The 24,794-nt window shown below is 46.3% G+C and overlaps 1 protein-coding gene and 1 pseudogene across 1 annotated transcript in view; both read right to left on the bottom strand.

The window, feature by feature from the left end:
- MAPK4 (mitogen-activated protein kinase 4) overlaps positions 1-24,794 on the bottom strand; it is a 152,293-nt gene that overhangs the window by 90,976 nt on the left and 36,523 nt on the right. The window contains exon 2 of the mRNA XM_075066869.1: positions 19,337-20,842. Coding sequence (XP_074922970.1) covers positions 19,337-19,882 — 546 coding nt within the window. The 5' untranslated portion in view covers positions 19,883-20,842. The remainder of the gene's footprint in view (positions 1-19,336; positions 20,843-24,794) is intronic.
- LOC142047072 (U4 spliceosomal RNA) lies at positions 3,223-3,438 on the bottom strand (annotated as a pseudogene).

The raw sequence follows: 24,794 nt of genomic DNA, 5'->3' as shown, positions 1-24,794 counted from the left end.
CAATCAACGTAGGCACATACTATGAGACAGTCTTTGTCCCAAACAGCTTACAGTCTAAATGGACAAGACCAACAAAGGGCCTTGTCTAAGGGCCACCCAGAAGGTCAGAGGCAAAACTGGGACTAGAACAAAAGTTTTTCTCCAGCCTAGTCTAGGGGGCCTATCCAGTGGACCACAGACCCTCTTCATGTCAGACGGTGCTGTGCCTACCACTTGCATTCTGGTCCTTGTAGCAATTCAGACTAACCGGGGATGCTCAGGGAACGTTGCTGCTTCATTCAATATTTCCACAGGGAGTGACCCCAAGAAATGGGACAGAGCACTAAAAGAACGGAGGCTGTGAATGTTGTTGTTGATGAAACAACACTACTCAGCCTCAGATTAGATACAGCAACCATGAAACACACCCACTAGAGCTACGCAACTGCCTGTAAGGAGGGATGGAGGTAAGGTTCAGATAGGAATTCCCCTGGCATATGGAAAATGTTATATAACATAAGTAGCAGAGTCATATCGCTATGACTAGCTTTAAGTTTACAATCCTCTCCTCTGATTGGCAAATACAGCCCACCTCATCACCTGACTGTACAAATAACTAACATATTCCAGAGTGTATCTGTGCTGGAAGCTCATAACACAACAGTTAATCTATAGCACACAGGCCTCTGTTCCTATGCTTGACCCTGTCCTAGGCCAGGTCTACACTGTGACTTTAAATCGGTTTAATGGCCGATATACCGATTTAACGCTGTATCCGTTCACACGACGTCATCATTAATATCGAGTTAACCGCCTCCTTAAATCGATTTCGGAACTCCTCCCAAACGAGAGGAGTAGCGCTAAATTCGATAGTGATAACTAAGGATTAGGGTTCGTGTGGAGGAATATCGCACGTTATTGGCCTCCGGGCGGCATCCCAGAGTGCTGCAGTGACGCGCTCTGGACAGCAATCGAATCGGATCAGGCGGTGCAGGAGTAAAGCATGGAAAAGCCCCTGCGAACTTTTGAATTACATTTCTGTTGTCCAGCGTGGAGCTCTGATCAGCACGGCTGGCGATGCAGTCTGAAATCCAAAAAGAGCTCCAGCATGGACCGACGGAGATACTAAGGTCTGAGTCGCTGTAATGGGGGAGCAATTCTGTTTGTAATCCTAGCTCCGTACAGAGAAACACGAAATGCCAAACGCGTTTATGAATAAAAAACTGAGATCATTAACACAGCGCTGCGTTGACAGTCGTAAAGGGAAGGTACCCAGAGACGTCCAAACTGACGCTCTCCGAAGGGGGGACGGCGGTACTGAGACTGCAGCTATCCCATAACGTCCAAAAGTACTCTGAATAAAATAATTAATTGTGAGTATTGGTCCACGAAGCGTTCCCAATGTTCTGTAGGGTCAAACACAGTGTCTGGCGTGTTCAGGAAAGCCTCTGAGTTTCTTTCGCCCCCACATAGCGTGAATAAAAAGGGTAACGCGAAATCATGTCCTTGGCTACTCTTCTATGTCAACCCTACTAGAGTATGTAGAATCCGTGAGGTAGATCCGGGGCCGAGCTAAGCACTGAAGAGCGTTATCCGCGCGTCTTTCCAGTTCCATGCCTCTACGAATCTTAGGTATGGTAGAACGGTTCTAGCAAGGACGTGCCTACCAATCCAGGAGATATCCGCACGCAAGGTTTTCTCAACATCGAGGAAGCATTGCTACACTGTAGCAAGTAGTAGGAACGCTATAACAGGGCGGTAATAACAAGACTTAACATTCATGAAACTTGGGCGAAATTTTTGCAATCACATTTGGATTTGACTCGCTTGCTGTGGCATGAGAGTCATTCGACCTCCCTTATGTCGTCTAAGAAAAGAGATCCAAATCGCTGCGACGTATAGCGCCTGGGACGAGCCTGCCTCGCAGTGCTCCCCCCGACATGCATTTCTCTCAGCTAACACTCCATGTTTATTAATTACTGGTATTCTAGAATACTGTCGATTGACAATCATAATTAGCCGGGGGAGGGCAACTACATGAGAACGCGTCGTACGACAACATGGACAGCGTTGAAGAGGGGAGGAGACTAGCGACAATCGGAAGGTGCATGCCACGCCTTGGCGTTGACTCGAAGGGAGAACCGCGTGTATACTGTCATCGACCACCTGTCCTCGAACAGGATCTCTGATACCAGCTTGCCTACATAATCTAACAGGCAGGACATTTCTGCTTAACGGTCAAACTCGTGACACCAGCAGGGTGGCGATGCAGTTCAAATGCAAAGTAGCTCTGCATTGAACTTACGGAAGATAGCAGATGTCATCGGCTGTATGGTGAGACAAATCTGTTTTATCCAGAGCTCGTTAAAGAACAGGAAAATGCAAAGTGTTTGAAAAATAAACTACAGGATACACAGCGGTGGTACAACCGTAATGGGAAGCCAGACACCTAAACGGGATGGTCAGGAGGGAGGGGGGGTAATGAGGACTACAGCTACCAGTCTCCACATGCGGGTCTCTGAAAACTATTTGCATTTTTGGCTGCGCGTGGCCATGTCTGCGCGTAATACACGGTGTCTGCGATGTTCACCGAACAGCTCGTCAGTTTTTTCTCCTCATCTCCAACGGTAAACAAAAGTGAAATAAATAATTCCTTGAGTAGCTGAAATGTCACCCTCTTCGTGTAGTGGGAAGGCTGCTGGCAAGACGCGATGCTGCTGCGGTGAAGAGCAGTATCCCTCCTCCGCCCCTCCCAGGGGTGACCAGCGCCCAGTGAGTGCTCCTGGCTGAAAGTGTGGCCGGGGCTCCGGGGTGAAAATGGAACTGAACTCCTTTTTCTGACAGTGGAGGTACAAGAACGCCTGGTAATGTCTCATCTTATCACCTGGGGCTGAGCTTCATCAGACCCCTTCCTCTCTTGCGTAAGAAAAGATTCTGAACTGCATGACTGTCATAGCCCATGGTGGCTCCCTCCCCATTCTTTGATCTCAGTAACTACTCTGTGATTCTATTCATGCATTCTCATAACATCATGCCAACAATGGGTGGGGGGCACTGCTGTGGTAGCCAGGTAGGTGGGAAGCAACGTTTGCGTTACTTGCAGCGGCTCCTCTGTGAATACTGACGCGGACAGCTGCGCTGTACTGATGTTAATACACTGTATCCTATTCTTGTTGACTACTATTTTAATACACGTAAAGGCATGGATTGACTGTATGACTGCAGTCCCAAGTGAGTTAATCCCCATTTTTCTTTCAAAAATTTACACAGGGTTATTATCTCGTTTCTGTCCCATTTACTTGGTGATTGTAACAAAAAGAGATGAGCAGATAACAGTTTCTGCTGTCTACATAGTACTGTACCATCTACCACCAGGAAGGGGAGAGGAGCGGATTTTCAAGTAGCAATATCACACTCAGATTAACTTCATTGGTTATGATACTGCCACTGTGCAAAGCTCTAATGCTCTTCAGTGCTGCAGATTCGCCTCTATCAGTAGCATTCAGTACAAGAAGAGGGTGACATTTGTAAAGTACTCAAGGATTGCTTTATTTAACTGTCATTTCTCGTGCTGGGGTAGGGGAAAGAAAACTGAATAGCTGTTCCCGTGAACCATAAAAGACACGTGTTGTAAGCTACAGACACTGGGCGCTAAGCCAAGAATGCAAATAGTTTTAAGAGACTGCTGAGGACTGTGGGATAGCGGGAGTCTCAGACCCCTTTCCGTCCTCCATGGATCCCCCGGCACCTGATGCTAGTTTTTTACTAATGTTTAATGGTCACGGGGTTCTGGGTAAATGTCATCAGTCATTCCTTGCTCCGGAAAACATCATCAGACAGTCCTTTCGCACATTTTTCTCCTGGATTGCCTTGCAGAAACAGTATAGCACGTGCAGCACTAGAGACAGTCGGGCTTTTTGTTTTTTCCCGTCACCATTTGTGTACTAGATCCGTGGAGACAGAGGCGACACTCGAGCGCTACACACCAGCATTCAATTGCTTTTTGCAATGATAGCAGAGATGGTTACCAGTCGTTCTGTACCGTCTACTGCCAGAGAAAACTGGCAATGACATGACGGTTATCTCTCCTTCTCTGAACTGTCCGCTGCTATCATGAGTGCCCCTGGCTAAAATCAGCCGGGGGCGCAACGCAAAAGCAAACTTGGATTGACTCATTGCCACTGAGTCAATCCCTCCTTATGCTGTCTAAAATAGAGTCAGTCCTGACTACAAGAAGAGTCAAAGCAGCAAGAATCCTGTGGCACCTTATAGACTAACAGACGTCTGTTAGTCTATAAGGTGCCACAGGATTCTCTGCTGCTTTTACAGATCCAGACTAACACGGCTACTCCTCTGAAAGGAAGAGTCAAGTGTATTAGAAGAGCGCAGCTACTCCGTGGCTGTATTAACAGGGTTCCCCCGGCAAGAGAACACAACCATTGCTTCACCTCTCTCCAACCCTCCGCAGCTACCGTGGCAGGGCCCACCCCATTTCTGTCATGCAGTCGTGAGAATACAAGAATAAGAAACATGACTTATTTGTGACATAAACCGGGGGGGGGCACTTGGAGGCAGCAGTCGTGGCTATGACAGTCCAGGCAGGACATACTCAATTTTTAGACCAGAAGGGAGCGATTGACTCTTCCCCAAGTGAGCCACTCCAATTTGGGTTTCAGAACCATTGTCACAGGGCACTCATGATAGCATCGGACACTAAACTGTGATGCACTGGCCAGGTCAACAGGAAAAAGCCTGAATCCCCGCGAACTTTGAATTCCATTTCCTGATTGTCCACTTGAGGTCAGCACACACACAGGTACCACAAGAGCTCATGTTGCACTTGTCACAATGCATCTCCTGATAATCGAAGAAAGCGCCAGCTTGGACCACACAGGAGGTTCTGGATCTGATCGCTATTGGGGTGAGGGACTCAGTGCTCACAGCACTGCGTTCAAAGACGAATGAAAAAGTTTTGAAAGAATTTCAAAGTCTTGGCTGATAAAGGGCACAGCAGAGACTCCTTCAGTGCCGAGTGAAGTGAAGGAACTTAGACAGGTTACCAGAGCCAGAGAAGCAAACGGAAGGTCAGGCTCTGAGCCGAAAACATGCCTTCTATGCTGAACTACATGTAATTTTGGGTTCAGCCTACCAGTGCCCCACCCCTGTCCGTGATTCAGACTTGGGATTGAAATATCAAGTGTTCTGAGGATGTAGCCGAGGGGAAGATGGAGACGAATTTGAGGATGAAGATGAGCGTGGTGATAGCACACAGCAGTCCGTAAACCCCAACAGCCAGATCTTTTGAGACCAAGAATTACAGTCCTGCGCTCCCAGGAGCAGCCCAGACAGTGAAGCCATGGAAGCGACCTCCGGTAAGTGTCCTTCATTCTGTACCAAACACGGATTAAAACAGACGGTTTTTGTAGATATGCTTGACACCAGGGCTTTTGCTGCAGTTGCAGCCATTACAGTCACAGGAAAATTTCGTTAACATGTCTGGGGATGGAGCGAAAATCCTCCAAATTAATCTCCATAAATCGATCGTGGAGGAACTCAGAAAGCTTATGATATATGAGAACATTTCTGGCCAAGACACTTCTCCGTTCCCCATAGTAGGTAACTTTCAACGCCTTGCATTTTGCAAGACATTGGTACTGCAGGCATTGAAGCATTGCACTGAAGGCATTGCATTAACAAACGATCTGCCTCCTGCGGTGCTATTTCAGGCAGAGGATATCATCCTTGTTACCTTTAGAACATCAGGAATGTAAATCAGAATAAGGATATATATGCGAATGGCGATTTGCTAGCTGCCAGCGGGGATGGGAGGAGGATAGCGACGAGTTTTCACGTCTGGAACAGGATTCTTCCCTGCTACAGCAACGCATGCGGGGGTGAGTAGGGTGATCACTAGCAGCGATCTATATGATAGGAGCCATGCGCTGTTGGTGATTGAAAGAGGGGGTTTGGGCGTTGCATGGTTCTCTTAACAGGAGCAAGGAATCATTAGATCACTGTGTATATGAACGGCGGGAGAAGTCAAAATTTTAAGCCTCACTTACCATCGCCGCGTGACGTACGTTGGCCGTACTGCGTCTGTGTGTGCGCCACACCAGTCACACAGACACTGAATATTTAAACGCTACAAATGCGACCTTGTATAGAGATCACATGTGCTCTGTAAGTGGATAGTTCTATGTGAAAGAGTACTTCATTGCTCTGTAAGGTATCTTTCACATACTTATCACCTGTTGCCTTCCCATGCAGCTGCACATTTCTCTGAAGTCCCTATGCCATCTCGAGGGCGTGCTGTGATACGGCGGAGGAGAAGAAGACGCGAATGAAATGTTCACAGAAATTATTGAAGTAACATGCAATGAGAGGATAACAGAATGATTGGAGGATGTGGTAGCCAAAGTACAGGAAAGATGCCAGTGAACGATCTGAGAGGCTAGGCAGGAAGACCAGCGTTGGAGAGATGCAACGCTGGATCTGCTGCGTTCTCAAACTGAAATCCTCCAACGCATGTGCATCTTCAGAAGAGCAGCACAGTAGCAGAGTGCCGCTGCAGCCCTTGTATAACCTCCCTGCAAGCCCACGTCCATATCTCCCTCACCCGAGTGTAAGAACCGTGGGGAAGGCTCTTCTGCATCGCCTACTCCTCCACACCCCTGCAGAGTTCAGAAAAGCTGTAATTACGCTACAATGTGCTTAATAGCCTTTCCTTCCCCTCCTTCCAAAGCACAGCAGCCAGGGACACCTTCCAATTCTCTGCCTTTTTTTATAGTTCTTCTGTAATACAGAATACATCGAAAGGAGGTGGTTGCTTACAGGAATCGAGTAAGAAAACTCATGATTTGTAACAGCATGCATAATTACTTTTAATGAATAATAAAGGATTTTAAACGATACAGAATTTATTTCCTTCGCAACCTGTAATGAAAAGGGGAGGTGGTTGCTTACACTGAATAAGTCCATCAGTGCGGAGGTCATCAAGGGAAGCAAACAGATCATACCGTACCCTGGGCCGTGCTGAAACTCATTTTAAGGCTTCTCTGATGCGCAGCGCCTCCAGGTGTGCCTTCTATCTAATCCCCTGGGTCTCTGGCTGCTGTACTCAGCGGCCAGGTGATTTGCCTCAGCTCCCACCCAGCCATAAATGTCTCCCCTTAGTCTCACAAAGATTGTGGAGCACACAGCAAGCAGCAATAGCAAGCGGGACATTGGTTTGGCTGAGTCTGAGCGAGTAAGTAATGATCGCCAGCGACCCTTTAAACGGCAAATGCACATTCTACCACATCCGGCAATTGCTCAGCCTGTATGACAGCTCCTGACCACTGTCCAGGCTCCAGTGTATGGCTTCATGAGCCATGGCATCAAAGGGTAGGCTGCCCCCAGGATAACTATAGGCATTTGACATTCCCAACGGTTATTTTCTGGTCTGGAAGTAATCCTTGCTGCAGCCGTTTAAACAGACTAGTGCTCCTGAAGACGCGAGCGTCATGAACCTTCCTGCCATCCACGTGGATGTGGTGAAACGTCCCTTGTGGCCACCAGTGCTTGCAGCACATTGAAAAGTACCCTTGCGGTTCACGTACTGGTGCCCTGTGTTCTGGCAAGATAGGATATGGGTCCATCTATTGCCCACCCACGTTCGGAAAACCCATTGCAGCAAAGCCATCCACTATCATCTGACGTTCCCAGAGTCACAACCTTTCGTAGCAGCAGCTTAACGATTGCTTTGGCTACTGCATCACTGCAGCCCCACAGTAGATTGCCACTCTAATTGTTCCCGACTGACCGTAGCTGTCTGGCGTTGCAAGCTTCCAGAGGCTATTGCCATTCGCTCTCCACTGTGAGGGCTGCTCTCATGTTTGTATTAGGCGTTCAGGCAGGGAAAGCATGTCACAAAGTTCTAACAAGTGCTCTTACGCATGCGAAGTTCGCAGCCACTGCGAATCGTCCCACACCGTCAAAACATGCGGTCCATCAGTCGTGCTTTTTCCCGTGCCCAATTCGTGTTCAATCGGTAGAAGATGCCCCGTTAATAGCAGTAGCTCCAAACGCTGGGGCCAGCGTTATGGAGAATTCTGCTCCATCTCGTCATCGTGTCCTCGCGCTCAGCAATAGCTGCTCCTCCTCTCCTCTCTGCCTTTGCAGTTCATTGTTCAGTATAGTCAGCACGAGAGTACGCGAGTGTTGACAACGGTCAGGATACCGTTTGTGATCTCAGGGTCCATGATTGCTGTGCTATGGCGTTTGCTCAATGCACTCCGCGAAAAAGGCGCCAAAGGGTTGTTGCTGCTTCACAAAGGAGGGGTGGGCTGTACCCAGCACCACCCGGGGCAATGTTTCTGCCCATCAGCACTGTGCTCTCAACACGGAAGTGGAACTATGGATATGTAGGACAGCTACTCACGTGCACCGCTCCTTAAATCGATTGTAGCCTTGGACATGGACGCCAAGCAATCGATTTTGTGATCGCATTGTGGATGCGCAAAACCGATTTTATAACATCGGTTTTGTAATATCGGTTTAAACTACTTCGAAATAATCATGCAGTGTAGACGTACCCCTAGATTCACAAATTATGAAGCCAGAAGGGACTACTGTGATGATCTAGTCTGACCTTCTGTTTAACACAAGCCACAGGATTTCCCTGAATTAATTCCTGTTTGCACAAGAGCATCTCTTTTAGAAAAACAGCTACTCTTGATTTTAGAACTGTCAGTGATGGAGAATCTCCTTGCTATAGCCCCACATTGCTGGTAATACCCGTGGCTCCTTCCTTTTTTCCCTTCACATGTTCAATACAGATTTTGCCCTACCATGGGAATCCTAACTCTTTGAATTTTGTGTCTTTTGTTTTCCTGTTGCAGAGCAGGGTGTTTTTATTCAACACCACAATCTCTTGACACCAGGAGGGAATCAGAAGGTGTTAACATGATGGCATTTTCCAAAGGAATATTCCACAAGGAGACATTGACCCCCGGCATCTCTCATTCTGCCAGCACTGGTTGTTATTAATCCAATGCACAACCGCTTGGGAATAACAGTAATTCTGCTACAGAAGTGGTTAGACAACTATCATTATCTTGTACTCTGACAGGAAGATGATATTCTTTAAGTCAGTTACTTTCCGTATTCACACAGCACAGTGTTATTTGGAATACGTTTTTTTAGAAGTTACCTTTCCATAGGAAAGGCATTTGCTTTGTACACGTCTGGCCAAGACACCTATTTTTAAAGGTAGGAGCCTCTTGTTGGACTGGGAGGTGGTAGTGTACAATGATTGAACCAAGGGACTGGTAGTGTGCATTCTTGGCTTCTAATCCCTATTCTGCCAATAACATGTTATCTGAGGAAGGGGCTGTACGGCAGCGTACACACTGGTCAGCTGGGGAAGGAAAAAGAAGAGTTGCAACTACAGGTCACTGCACATCCCTTTCTTCTGGGCTTGTTTTACTTCAAAACCAAGACTCAAAACTCAAACCACTGGGTAAATAACCATCCAAGGTCTTTTCAGGTACAGCCAGCAGAAAAGGAGAAGGCGCAGCCTTCCTCTGCAACAACCACTTTACATCATTTCCCCTTTTCCTTTTATAACCCCACCCAGATCAGCCATGTGATGGGCTGGAATGGAGTAATCCCATGCATGCCGGAGCGCATTTACAGCTTGCCACAGGGATAAATTCAGCAGCTGCAAAGAAAGAGACCAACTCTTATGCTCAGAAGGACCCAGTTAAAGAGCAACAAACAACATCCTACTCTATTGACCTACTGCACAATTAACTAGTAATTGTACCAGAAACTAGTTGGGGGTATTTTCTTGTCAGCAGACATGATATTTTTGCTCTCAGTTTGATCACAGAAATCTGTGATCATATGGAGAAGAACTGCATGTTTTGGCAGGTTAGATAATGGAAGGATAAATATGGAAGGAAACAGCAGGACCTAGCAGCACGACAGCTAGGGCGAGGAGCACGTGCTGTAGAGTTTGCAGTATCCCAGCAGCACAGATAATGAAGTTTTGCAGCATAGTAGTGTCTATTCCCGATAGACAATGTTCATTAAATTTCAACCAGGCTTCACTAATACTGCAAAGCCACAGACTGAGGCCATGAGGCATTAAGCATCCCTAGCTCCCATTGAAATCAGTTAGTATCAGACCCTTAATTCCGCAAGTTCTTAACTCTCTTGTGTTTCCATTACTCTGGGGGAAGCATTAACTCTTCAAACAAAGTAAGACTTCTAGACAGAGTGTGTCTTTAATAGTTTACAGTTTCTTTGATCTGTTGGTTCCCAGCATTGGCAAAGCAAGCTTTGTAACATAGCTGGAGCCCAGATGTAGAATCTTCACTGTTAATAACTCAGGCATTGTCTCTTAACCATCCTGAAGTGTTATCAGGAGGTAGCTTATCTCAAGCTATTGTTTTCACTTGTTCCTGTTTTGCCCAACAACTTACTATTAAGGTAAACCAACATATTCATACAGTAAACATTCCCATAAGCAGGTCAACCTATAGTATCTCTAACTTACTGCAGAGCAGCCACCTGTCCAGCACACCATCCTTGTTGCCAATGTAGTGGCAGAGAAGAGAGAGGACTCTTGTAATGTACAGAAAAGGGATTCTTTACTGAGGCTGTTGGACACAGACAGGACCCTTAGTTCTCTCTGGCTCAATCGCTGCCAGTCTAACTAAATCCAGCCTGTGCTGCTACTGTGACCACTGGCCTGGCCTGGATTCAGAAGTCTTGCAAGGGACAGCTGACAACAGCTGGGTGGGAAGCTATTTTCCCATCCTGTGAAAATTTTTCAAATTTAATTTTTTTTTCCTGCATCAAGACAAAAACAGAACCATTTTCCATGAAAAACCAAAAAAGATCCCAGAATAGTGTGATGATTAGGGAACTCACCTGGGATGAGGGACACATGGGTGTGAGCCCCTGCTCTAAATCAGGCAGAAGCAAAGATGTGAACTCTCCTAAATCCCAGCTGGATACCTGATCCACTCATCTCGCTCACTCTAGTTTTGATCAAAAATTCCATCCTGTCCTGAGATCCTCTCACAGTGAAAGGTTCATCAGCACCCATGAAAATATTCATTAAAAAAAAAAAAAAAAAAAGGTTTCAATGAAAAATTCTGTCAGCTCTACTGCAGACGATGCTGCAGGAGCCACAGGAAATCTAGCAAGTGGTCATCACAGATGAATTTGATACAGCTCCTTCTCTCCTACCACTTCCCATAGAAAACTTAACAAGGGAGGCTGCCAGAAAACAGCAGTGCCTTGAAAGATGGGTGATCAGTAGCATAGATAAAACATGATATCATGAACGGAGAGCAGCATATAGGATTACTACCCATTGGGATGGCTTAACTGCCAAGACATTGCCACGCTGAATTAAGTATGTTTGCAGCAAAAATACAGCATGTGTTGTTTTAATAACTGAGGGTGGAATTGACTTCAGTACCTTAAATAGATTACTTTGTGGGATGCTGTAGCTGCCTGTGAATATATTGCTGCACAGAGGAGGCTACAGTATATAACTCAGTAATTGCTTTAGAGAAAGTTCCACTTTTGGAGCTGGGTCACTCCTCCCATGCAAACCCAGGGTCTGCGAGAGTAGGAAAGAGAAACTGTAAAGTAGCCCTTATTGAGCTTCCCAGATTATTCCATCGGGGTGAGGGTTGGCTTTGTTCCCCCACCCCTGAAGAAACAAACAGGTTCAGGCATTAGAGCTCAGATCTCTCGGACTAGCTGAAGGACACAGCATTCTGCACGTCAGACACTGCTTACCCTACATGGACCCCGGGGCTCCCCTCCCTGCACATTCACACTGCTTCCAAGCAGGCCTGGTGCCACCGGCGGGACATTTGCACCACCAAACAATCTTCAAGGTGATTCCGATTCTGGTCAGAAAGACCAAAATTATAAATCACAGCAAAACAGTAACAGTAGCCACATTTTACTTTTTTAAGCTCTTAAACTCCAAGATTTTCCAAGGTTCTGACTAGTTCCTGAACACCTGGAAGGTTGGTTGTTTTTCAAAACAGCAACATCCAGGGACCCCAAAATACCCACTTGCCCCCAAATAATGATACCTTACCACCAGCCCTGCTCCCAAGGACTATCCATCTGCCACCATTTTGGGACCTTCCATCCTACAAAGTCAGGGAAGATTCAAACCACAGAAGGTTTTCCCAGAAAAGTTAGCAAAGGTTCAGATTCTTGTCATTGGGCTCAGCTCCAAGAAGGAAAGTCTGTGTGGTAAACTCTTCCTACCAGCTCTTTAGTCCTGCCCCAAGAACACCGCATTCCTGTATACGGATCTAACACAACACAGTGAGCTCTCCAGGGATAGGGCAGTTGGTGCTACAGAGGCAGTTGTGGACAGGGGTTAAAGTAACTTAAAGGACTTACCGACACGCTGGACTCCTGAGCAGGGGGCGGGGCCTCAACCAGAAGGGGGGGCCTCAACCCGAAGAGGTGGGGCCTTTATAACCCCGGACCCTTTAAATCCAGATTTAAAGGGCCCCAGGCTCCAGCTGACTTAGTGGCAGCTGGGGCTTTTAAATCACTGCCAGAACTACCAGCTGCAGAGGTGGCTGGGAGCCCTGGGGCTCAGGGGCCATTTAAAGGGCCCAGGGCTCTGGCCACCGCTACCACACTGGAGCCCCAGGCCCTTTAAATCACCACCTGAGCCCTGCTGCTGGAGCCCTGGGGTAGCAGTGGCAGCCGGGGGCTCTGGTGGTGATTTAAAGCGCCAGAGGCTCCCAGCCACCACTACCGCAGTGGAGCCCCGGGACCTTTAAATTGCCAACGGAGCCCCAGGGGTCCCAGCTGCCACTACTGCCCCCGGACCCTTTAAATCTCTGCCAGTTCTGGCAGCGGGGCTCGGGTGGCAATTTAAAGGGCCCGGGCTCCAGCCACTGGTGGGAGCCCCAGGCCCTTTAAACTGCCACCTGAGGAAGCCGGTCCAGTACAGAGTACCAGCTCTTGTCGGTACACCATACCAGGTCGTACCGGCTTACTGTCACCTCTGGTTATGAACCACATTTTCTGCCAGTGTATGGCAAGAACCATGTATAGATTCTAAGGGGAAAACTTGGCTTTGAAACCCCGCCCAACCCCCATCCTCCCTTACTTTCTGCTTCTAAGGCCTTTTCTGTAAAGGGACATTTTCTTGGTCTAAGCTAAGCTGTGAATTTAAACAGATATAGTTACAATAGTTTAACCATTGTGTGGACACTCTGGGAGAAAAGTGCCTACATGGGACTAAACGGGTATCAATATATCTGTATAACCAGTATAGCTTCCCAGGTAAGCATGGCCTAAAATATCCAAGTCCAACTCCTGAGCTCTTTCCTAGTCCCTGAACCTGCCTCCCTTGTAATAATGTGTTAGTACCTCATGCCCCAAGCAATGTCTTCGATCTGGTGGAGAAAGGCACTTACCCAATGGGAGTAAAGGTGACAAACTCTGCCCAACCTCCAATTTAAACTGTCCTGACTTAGGCAATACTCCCAATGATGGAAATAAGAGGTTGCTCTGAGTAAGGACTTCTGGGCGTGGCCCCGACTGGCCATGGCATAATACTTGCCCTTTGTCCTCCTAAGTAATATTTAATGGACCTACAGTTCTATTCTATTACTATGAGTGGTTAACTCTACTCCAGCAGCTGGAATGAAAAGGGCATTTGACCTTCAACCTTTCAGCCTTGATCACAGCACAGACCATGCCGGTTTGAACTAGGCTCTCCTGGTTTAATTCAATCTTAAGCTAATTATAAGAGGGCAGATAGTTTGGGTATGTATAGCACAGTACAACAGAAATCTGTTCAATGAGGATAGGTTCCGTTCATACAGCCAGTCTCCTACCTCGCTAACCTATAAACCCAACAGAACAGGATTTCTCATGAAACCTTTTTAATGCCAGATTTGTGCAGTTCACCTTTGTGCTGTTATCGGAGTCTCCCAATATGGAATGTACAGTATTTGCATTATAATGCACTATGCAAAGTGCCAAGGAGTGGGAGGCTTTATACTTTATTTGGTCCTTGACCTCAATGAAAGAAGATAATTGCATCTCAAAGGTTTCCTCCTGGTTACGTAAGAAGGAATAAGTATAATCCAGATAGATGTGGTAGGTTAAAAATAATGGTTTTTAAACAGTGAGCTCCATTCTAATCTTTGCTGCTTTCTCCCTTATAAGGTACAGCATCAGGCATCACTCCCCCCTTTTGGCACATTCTGAAGTTAGACAATTACATTTCTTTCCTTCTCAGTTTTACCCTCAATAGAGAAGGCAGCATGTTTTCCGCCATATGTTTCTAATAGAGATTGAAATTACCATGGCTTTTTGAAAGAGGGATCCAAACTGAAATACAAGATCTGAACACCCACTTCCCTCAACACCCTGAAGGTATTTAAAATTCAAACCCTGATCCACAGCCACATTTAGTGCCTTGAACCCTTTTTCAATTGTTTCCTTTTGCACCAACAGCTCTCATCACATAGGCATACTTAATCATGCCTTATCACGGAGGGTTGGGGGACCCCTTTCACAGCTACATTTCTGTGAAACTACCCTTTCAGCTCAGCTCTGTGTAAAATATTACTTGACAAACCCTCACTGCAGAGCCAACAGGAGTGCAAGATGGGGTGAAATCCTAGCCCCATTTAAGTCAATGGCAAAACTCCCACTGACGTCAGGATTTCACCCACTGTGCGCAGACAGGCCCTGTGTAAACAGAAGTCTGTGCATTTTTTGCAATATTTTTTAATTTCTCAATGACAGAAGGATGGAGTTTTGACAAGTATCTACAAAGCCAGAGGCCAGGCTCTGCTACCTTAGACAGGCTGATTCTGCTACCCTTGGGTTCAGTGACAGCAGACTTCATGAGTAGCCCCGTTGAGTTCAGTGGGACGACTCATAGAGTGAAGTATCACTCAGTGGGTTCAATCAGAAGTCATAACCCATCCCAGGCCTGCTCATGGGTCAGCATAGCTATACAATCCCCCTTATTTGCATTACTTACTTCCTGAACTGAAAGGTGCCAATCCAGCCCGATGGGAATGAAAATGGCAGATCCTATCCCTAGTGGGAGAGACATAAAAAGCCAATACTGTGTAAGCTGAACAGACTAGACAGGATACATTGCCTTCATGGGTGGGTGGGGGGGAGGCAGTGTGGATGAGTGAAGGGAGGATTAGACAACAACCCAGAAAATCTGTTCCTGGTTCTGCCACTGGTATGCTGGGTGACCATGGTCAAGTCCCATCTCTGAGCCTCAATTTCCCCAGCTGTAAAATGGGGATAATGATAATGATCTCCTTCATAAAGCACTTTGCGATCTAGAGTTAAAATCCACTCTGTAAGAGTGGCATGTCATTACTATTGGCTTCATTCTATGGCAAATCACAACCTTCCACAGCACGAGAAATAATCTCCCCAGTGACAGTTCTTTGATGCATTAAGTCCTAGCTCTGCCTTAAATGTCAAGCTTTCTCAAGTCCTAGGCTGCATATTGCCTCCTCATTGTCTTACCCAAGCAGAGGGTTGCATCACGCAACGTCCGGAGAGATTAGCTTTTATTATTCATTGCTGAAGGCAAGGGATGTTAGATAAAACCCCATGGAAATCACCACCTGCATTTCCCTCCTCCCCCTCAGAACATATTTTACATTCCTCATTCTGTGCATTTCTCTCTTTCATCTGGATTAGTCAGACAGTTACGATCAGCTCCTGCGGAGCAGTAAAAGTGTACAGCAAGGGCACAAAGTGCCATTTAACAAGGTACCATGGGCATAGTTCTCAGTAACGGGATATTCCCTTTGCACAAGCATTGCACTGCAATTTGCTGCGTTAAGACAAGTTGATCATTTATCCTGCTCTCAACAGTGGAGCGGTTTGAACTGGTCCAGTCTGGTACCAAAAAAAAGAAAAAAGAAAAAGAACCCCCCAACCTTCAGCAGCAAACATGAAGGGATTGTGAAAATACTGCAGCAATACATCTTACAGTCTAATCCAGGTTTAACTATATGAAGGTATCGCTGCCTAAACTCCATTCAAAATACTTTTCTAGTAAACATCAGATATCGTAAATCTGTGGCCACCAAGGACTTCATACTTGTCAATGTGCTGAACACCACAGTACAGCTGAACTTCACAGTGACAGCCAGATTGCTGAGCCTTTTGCTGCAACTGAGCTAAAGAAGAATCTCCATTAGCTATAATTCGTATAAGGCCTATGACACACTGCTGAGCCATCCTAAGTCCTTCCAGTAGAGAGCAGTGGTCCACACACACTAGTCACACGATTACAGAATGAATGGCACGCATTGATCATGCTGCACTAGATCAAAATATAGGTGGTGTGTTTTATATAGCTGCAGTTTCTCCTGCTTAGAGAGTTATGTAAGAATCTTAAACTGTTATATGCCATTAATCGGGCACTTAAAATGTAAGTCAGGTACTACAATCTATTTGGTTGGATTTGTGATGTTTTCTTGAGTTTACATAGTGCTTTGTAAAGCCTTAAATGACAGATTTTCTGTTTCCTAATAGGCTGGAGTCTAAAGAAAACCCAGTCTTATTACTTTGATGTCTCGTCTCAGAAACAAGCGAGAGGAACTAATTAGTGGGACTGCCAGGCTAACCAGCGCAGAACATACATACAACAAGAATCAAGATCTGACTGATTTTGTGATAAGGGGCAAACAGTTTGGCAAATATGTATCTTTAGTTGAATATAAAATATACAATGAATGATGGGTGGGATGTTTTTTACATAAGAAAAACTAAGAGAGAGATAGACCTAGTTTACTAACAGCACCAGAATATGCATGGTACATTGGTCACTGATTCAGATAAAGCAGAAAAGGGGTTGCATTGCAGAGTGGTTAGATACATCAGTTTATGATATATTCTACACTTGTTCCACATACAAAAATCCCAGATGAGGTCAGCTAGACCAGTGGCTCTCAACCTTTCCAGACTACTGTTCCCCTTTCAGGAGTCTGATTTGTCTTGGGTACCCCCAAGTTTCATCTCACTTAAAAACTACTTGCTTACAAAATCAGACATAAAAATACAAGTGTCACAGCCCACTGTTACTGAAAAATTGCTTATTTTCTCATTTTTACCATATAATTATCAAATAAATCAATTGGAATATAAATATTGTTATTACATTTCAATGTATAGTATAAAAAAGTAATTGTTTATATGAACCTTTTAGTTTGTACTGACTTTACTATTGCTTTCTATGTAGTCTGTGTAAAATTAGGAAAATACCTGGCTGAGTTGATGTATCCCCTGGAAGGCCTCTGCGTACCCCGAGAACCACTGAGCCAAAGCACTGCATAGTGATCAAGTGCAGTATGTGTTTCTAGATTTCAGAAAAGAACTGGATAAAGTTCAGAGGACAGGTCCATCAATGGCTATTAACCAGGATGGGCAGAGATGCAAAAACATGCTCTGAAGTGTCCTAACCTCTGTTTGGCAGAAGCTGGGAATGGGCTATGGATCATTTGACGATCACCTGCTCTGATCATTCCTTCTGAAGCACCTGATGTTGACAACTGTCAGAAGACAGGATACTGGGCTAGATGTACCATTGGTCTCACCTACTATGGCCATTCTTATATTCTTATCACCATTTTACCTCTAAAGACTAGGCTGACTGCACTAGATAAATGTGTTTGGTGGTTTTAGCTCAGTCCTAGTGGATGCTCTGATACAATCCTTTCTGGCAAGATGGCACAGACTAGAAGAGTAGGGCTGTGGCAGGCCAAGAGTAACACGGAGGAAACCAAGGAGAGTGCAGCCTGAGTCAGGCCTGCAGGATTTGACCTTAAAGAATGAAAAGTGATACAAATGCGTCCTGCTGACAAGAGAGCCAAGGCTGTTTCTCCACTGTTTGCATCCTGCAAAGCCATTTACACTAGGCAAAGTGGGTGTAAAATTCCACCACCGGTGAGCATGAATTGAAAAGTCAGATGTGGCCACACTTTTACCTAGGTGTGAAAGATGAAAGCACCACACAACTGTGAAATGTGTATTATAGTCCCCATCCCCAGAGTAGCTAGGCCACGTAGAATTTAACAGCCTGCTACTGCTAGCTGCTGCCTCCTCCAGCTCACATGTGCTTTGGTGCTGAAGTGCCCAAGTTCAAACCTGGCTGATGAGCTGGTAAGGAACAGAAGAGAGTGGAGAATCAGCTCCTTGGTATGCAGCCTGAAGCACTCAGATCCATCCCCAGATTTCAAGTACTCCGAGAGTAGTTAGGTCTGGGGGATTAGTTTGGGCTCATTCTAATCACTGTTCAAATTTCTGTTGAACAGCCACTAAACCAGGGATAGGCAACCTGCGGCACACAAGCTGATTTTCAGTGGCACTCACACTGCCCCGGTCCTGCATTTTCATTTAATTTTAAATGAAGCTTCTTAATCATTTTAAAAGCCTTATTTACTTTACATACAACAATAGTTTAGTTATATATTATAGACTTATAGAAAGAGACCTTCTAAAAATGTTAAAATATATTACTGGCATGCGAAACCTTAAATTAGAGTGAATAAATGAAGACTCAGCACACCACTTCTGAAAGGTTGCCGACCTCTGCACTAAACAGTGCATGAGAGAGAAGATTCCATGGCATAGCTACAGCAGCCATTCACCCTGGAACAGGAAGACAGAATTAGAACCTGACATAGGACAAACCTCAAAAAAAGTTTGAGGTGTTCTAATTACAACAGCAAAATTCAGCAGGCAGTCCCTTCCCCCGCAATCACTGCCCAGAGGGCTGTGGCTGCAAAAAAAGCCTGTGGTGGCTACATATGACCACGGTGACTGCATCTGAGAAATGATACACTAGAAATGGATTGCTATGATTCTGCAGTGTGCTGGGGGTTGAGGAAGTTCTATGCACCGACACCCAGAAATATCTCCTAGAAATAGAGCATAATACTAACAGGTGCCCAGAGTAGGAACAATAAGTAGTTTCCCCTTAGGAGAAGTGCTGTAGTCCTATTGCTTGCAGTTACAAATATGTAGATGCTAAGAGGCTGAAGAAGCAGCAATGGAAGAGTGGGCCTAAGATGCAGGCTTTCCTCTTAACACCACTGTTCATTCGAGTTATTCCTGACTTAAGTCTACAGAAACCTGTGGATGCAAAACTAGTGTAATCAAAGTCAGAATCAGGTCCACTGCCCAGAACTGAACACGAATCCAGAGCTGAGCTCTTCCAAAATTTGTGGGGGCTGATCAGTTCTGAGGATTTGGTTTGAGCCCATCTCTCCTTGGGACAACAATCTGATTGACGCAGAAAGAGTAGTAGTTTCGTTTCACATACCTTATGAGAGTAATGTTGATCTACAATCCTTGCCAGCCCAAAGTCACCGATCTTCAACACCAAGTCCTCTGTGCTGATGAAAATGTTGGCAGGCTTGAGGTCTCTGTGCAGTATATTAGCCGAGTGGATGTACTTCAGCCCTCTCAGCAACTGGTACATGAAGAGTTTGGCATGTTCCTCAGTCAACGTTCCTTGCTCCAGCAGTCGAGCCAAGTCAGTCTCCATGTACTCCTGGACTATGTACACTGTGTTAAACTTGAAAAACTCCCCTTGCAGATCGGCTCCCTTAGGCCCCAACACCTCATACACTTTCACAACGTTGTCGTGGTCCAGCCGGCGGATGATCTTGATCTCTCGGAAGGCATGCTTCATGCTCCGCGCGTCGCTGATGGTGATCTTCTTCACAGCCACCTTGCGGCAGCTTTTGCTGTCAACCGCGGACAGAACCAGTCCGTTTGCACCAACGCCCAGGGGCCTGAAATCAACAAAGCGGCAACCCAGATCATAGCCATACATGCTGGCGATACAGTCACACTTCTCTGCCATCGTTGGGCTCTGATCTTTCTTTACCACTTGAAAAACTGAGCAAGGCAAAGAACTTCCAGATCATATATGTATCTTGAAATAAAGCAAGCCATTATTACCCACAGATACCTGAGGGGTTGCTTGTTCTGAGCCCATAGTTTCAAAAAAAGAGACTTCCAGATACGTAGAAATGGTGAAAATAGACGTCTGAGCAAAATGATATATTTCAAAATAGATGAGGGGAGGGGAAGAGGGAGACTTTCCAAAGAGCTTTGAAATTTGGAATGCAGAAAAAAAGTGAAAAAATAGTTCTTCCTATCAAAACACAGTTAGTTTATTTTTCTTGAGGCTATTAAAAGATCCACTCTGCTAAGTTCTTCAGCCCCTCTTGCTTTTTTATCCCTGAAGTCTACAATATATTGCTGAAATAATAGGCTAGCTGGGGTTGTAATTAGCCTTTCCCCTAGGTCTCTGTGTTCTCACTTACTTCAGGTGTTGCTTCACAGTGGAGTCAAGCTAGCAGATTTCAGCATTTAATGTAGGAACCTAGAATTGCTTCAGATGCTGATAGCTTCCAACCATGACCTTCAGCCCCCAAATTCCTCAAACAACCTTCAAACTGGAGAGCCACACTTTCCAGACGTGAATTTGAATGCCAGTTTTCTTTCTCTGAAGCCACTAGTTCAGCAAGACTGTTATTCTTTCTGCCACCCTCTCTCTATACACAGGCCTCTTTTTCCATTTGGTAGGCAGAAGAGTTGACATAAGTAAACCGCTTTTCTGACTGAAACTTGTTTTTCATCAGCTGAGCTCAGCACAGTAAATTTCCATGCTCAGTATTCCAACACTTTCCTCTTGTATAGCTTTCGTTAACCAACCCAAGTGTCATTTGATCTTTATAGCCGGTTGTAACGTTTATTGCTGGTGGAGTTGCCTGCATCATACCGCCTGGTTATCCCTCAGTGGTTCTCAGCCCTCCTCCTGGAAAAAAAGAAGAGATTGATTGATTTGATAAGATCATCAAATATGCTCCTCTTATGTAAATTCTCTCTCCTTGAAGGTTAAACATGAGCAAAGCAATAGGTGGGAAATAGCAGTTATGACCTTCAGGAAATTAATTAGTTACGCTCTCCAAACTCACACATCATTAGCAGCTTTTTTCACATGCTTAATTCTGTCTTTTTAAACTGAAAACATAAAAGGGCCAATAATATATACTTTGTGTTTTGCTGGGTTTTCTTTTTTAATGTTTGAATATTTTATGAGGTTATTTGCAAACTTCTAAGATTTAATAATACTTGTGTCTCCAACTGTCCAGTTAGCACAAGCATGCTTAACTGAACTGCAAAAAAAACCGTATTAGTGGTGCATGACATGCACAAGGCATTATGTGCTAAGCAGTCCAGAGTAAAGAATTTGTCATATTTTTCTTCGGTGCGTAATTTACGTTCTTTTTGTTTAAAAGCTGGTCAGTTTGGGTTTTTTCCTCTTTTGTATGTAAATGCTGCACTGGGGGAGAGGAGGCACTCCCACTGGTACACAAATACCTGGCTTGCATTCGTGCTCTGCACAAGCCAAGGTAATTGAAAAGCTGCCTCAGCCCAAGCTATGATAATGATCTTACATTTCAGTAGTGCCTTTCATTCAGAAGGACTTTAATACACTTTATAAACTTTACCAACTGACATGCAAACTATACACAGGAATACCTTCACCTGCCGCTGAAGAGGAGCCACCTCTAGGATAGAATCGAACTACTGTTTAACTTTATAAAGCAGCCTCAAATAACAGGCATGCCTTATGCCATTCTTAGACTAAATTCTTCAAGGTAAGGACTGACTTTATATGTGTTTGAACAGGGCTCAGCCCAATAGGATCAGGGCTCCTGACTGGGCCTTTCATGGTATTGCTGTATTATCCATGTGAAATGAAGGTGGTTCTTCTAACAGCAGTAGACAGGAAGGATGGCTCAGCTCTTAACCCCCTACCCTAAGGCTTTGGAAACCTGGTTTAAAGTCCCTGCTCTGTGTGACCTTGGGCCAGTCACTTAGAACTAGGTTCACAAAAAAAACCTTAGGTGTGTGACACTGAGCATCACCATCCTTAACTTTTAGGCACCCAGAAAAAACACTAGGATTCACAAAGCCTGAGTTCGGCGCCTGAGCATGGGGAGAGTTAGGCACCTCAGCATGAGATTCACAAAAGCCAGCAGCATGCCGAGTGACTCCTTGCTGAAGCAAGGCAATGGGTGATGCCAAGCCGAGAGCTGTGAGCTCAGACCCTACGGTTGCCAGGTGTCCGGTTTTCGACCGGAACACCTGTCAAAAAGGGACCCTGGTGGCTCCAACCAGCATCGCCATTAAAAGTCTGATCGGTGGCACAGCGGAGCTAAGGCAGGCTCCCTGCCTGCCTTGGCTCCGTGCAGTTCCCGACAGCAACAGCATGTCCTCCCTCTGGTTCCTAGCTGTAGGGCAGCCAAGGGGCTCCGCGTGCTGGCCCTGTCCCAAGTGCCAGCTCCGCAGCTCCCATTGGCCCAGAATCACAGCCAATGGGAGCTGCGGGAGCAATGCCTGCAGACAGGTCAGCGCGCAGAGCTGCCTGGCTGCGCTTCTCCAAAGTAGCTGGACAGGGGATATGCCATTGCTTCTGGGAGCTGCCTGAGGTAAGCGCCACCCAGATCCTGCACCTCTGACCCCACCCCCCGTGTCCCAACCCCCTACCCCAGTCCTGATCCCCCCCCTGCCCTCCAAACCGCTTGATCCCAGCCTGGAGCACCTCCTGCACCCCAAACCCCTCATTTCTGGCCCCAACCTGGAGCCCTCACCCCCTTCCACACCCCAGCCTCCGAGCCAGCCTGGTGAAAATGAGCAAGTGAGTGAGGGTGGGGAGAGCAAGCAACAGAGTGAGCGGGGGCAGGGCCTCGGAGGAGAGGCAGGGCAAGGGTGTTTGGTTTGTCTGAGTAGAAAGCTGGCAACCCTATAAGATCCCCCCCCCGTCAGAGATAAGTGCCTAGAGTCCAGGCTACAGGGAGGTGCTTGCCTCTGCCTGGGACTCTCAGCTGTAAACCCTCCCTTGGGGTTAGGTGCCTATGCTGTTTTGTCAAGAAGCCCAAGGGGCAGAGGAGCAGCAGCAGCAGCTCCCTCATAACTTTTAGCCCAAGTGGTTGGGGTACTCATTTGGGATGGGGGAACCCTCAGTTCAGGTTCCCCCACCTGAGCGGGTTCAGGGATTTGTACAGGCACCTGCCACCTCTCAGGTGAGTGTGCTATCTGTCTCTCCTGCTGAAGTTGTTCCACTGTGGCTTAATAATGAAAGAATCGTTGGGGCCAGAGAGAGAGAAAAAGCAAGCATGAGAATGACTCTGTAGCCTGGTGGCTACAGACCCAAGAGACCCAAGATCTGCTCCCCTCCTCCAAGGATCTTTTCACAATTATTTATCCACAGTGGAACTGCTTCAACAGGAGAGACTGAGAGCACACCCAGCAGCGTGTCCCACAACCCAGGGATTAGGGCACTCACCTGAGAGGTAGCAGATCCAGGTTCAAATCCCTTTACCTGAGGGGGGACTTGAACTGGGGGTGTCCCAAGTGAGCACTCTAAGCACTGGGCTAACAGTTATAAGGGAGCACCTCCTCTTCCCTCCTCACATCACACGCAAGCTCACCAATGGGGCCCAATCCACATGGTGTGGTCTGAGCACGTTTACAGGCTCAGGCCCCATGGGTGAGTGAAGCAGAGGAACACCTATATTCTCCTGGTTGGTGCATCCCTCTGAGACTTAGATGTTTGGGGGACTGCAGTGCATATGCTCAGAGGCAGAAACACAGGAAATTTTTACTACAAAAATTTAGATGCCAAGTGAGTTTAGGCACCTACAGGCTCAGAGGCAATTGAGCAGGGGCTTTGTGGATCCCAGAGGGTCCTGATTTTGGTGCCTGAAGTAGCAGGTAGGTGCCTAAGTTCTGTTGTGAATCTAGTCATTTCTCTGTGCCTCTGTTCCCCATCTGGAAAAAGGATAATAGGACTTCTGTAAGGCACAGAGGTGCCATGAGGATAAATACATTAATGACTGCGTGGTCAGCTGCTCAGATGCTGCGGTAGTGGGGCCACAGTAATCATACAGCACAACTTAACTTTGTGCTGGAGAAGAGAGTGACACCTACTGAGTTCTCAGCACCTCGGGTTTTCCCAGAGACCTCCAAAGGTATGTTCCACGCTGCAATAAAACACTGGCAGCTGACCAGTGTCACCTGACTCAGGCTCATAGTGCTCAGGCTGCATGGTTATAAAACTACAGTGTAAACATCCAGGCTTGAGCTGCAACCTGGGCTCTGGGACCCTGCAATGAGGGAAGATCCTAGAGCCTGGGATCCAGCCCAAGCCCACAGCTTGGACATCTACACTGTAGTTCTACTGCCCTGCAGCCAGAGCCCCATGAGTTTAAGTCAGCTGACATGGGCCGACCGTGGGTCTGTAATTACAGTGTAGACCTACCCTTATAAATAAATAGAGATATTCTATCTCCTAGAACTGGAAGGGACCTTGAAAGGTCATTGAGTCCAGCCCCCAGCCTTCACTAGCAGTACTGATTTTGCCCCAGATCCTTAAGTGGCCCCCTCAAGGCTTGAACTCACAACCCTGGGTTTAGCAGGCCAATGCTCAAACCACTGAGCTACCCCTCCCTTAGTGTTTGCAAACAAAAAAAGGGCTACATTCAATATATGAATGTTCAGCGAGACGAGCACATACAACTCCAGCCCTGCCACATGCTATTGTTGTGAAAGAGCAGTCCCACACGGCCTAGAACCTTTGTTATCTAAACAAATTGCTCCTTCGAGGTTTGAGAGCATGGTTTCTATAGGCTGGGTTGCTTTCCTCCAGATCTTAAAGACATGAGGCTAAATGCAAATCTGGCATAAGCAAGTGCAACTCC

This window comes from Chelonoidis abingdonii, chromosome 6 (genome assembly GCF_003597395.2).
Source record: "Chelonoidis abingdonii isolate Lonesome George chromosome 6, CheloAbing_2.0, whole genome shotgun sequence".
NCBI classification, from domain to species: Eukaryota; Metazoa; Chordata; order Testudines; family Testudinidae; genus Chelonoidis; species Chelonoidis abingdonii.
The sequence above is the reverse complement of the archived record's forward strand: the minus strand, read 5'-3'. Positions and strand labels throughout refer to the sequence as shown.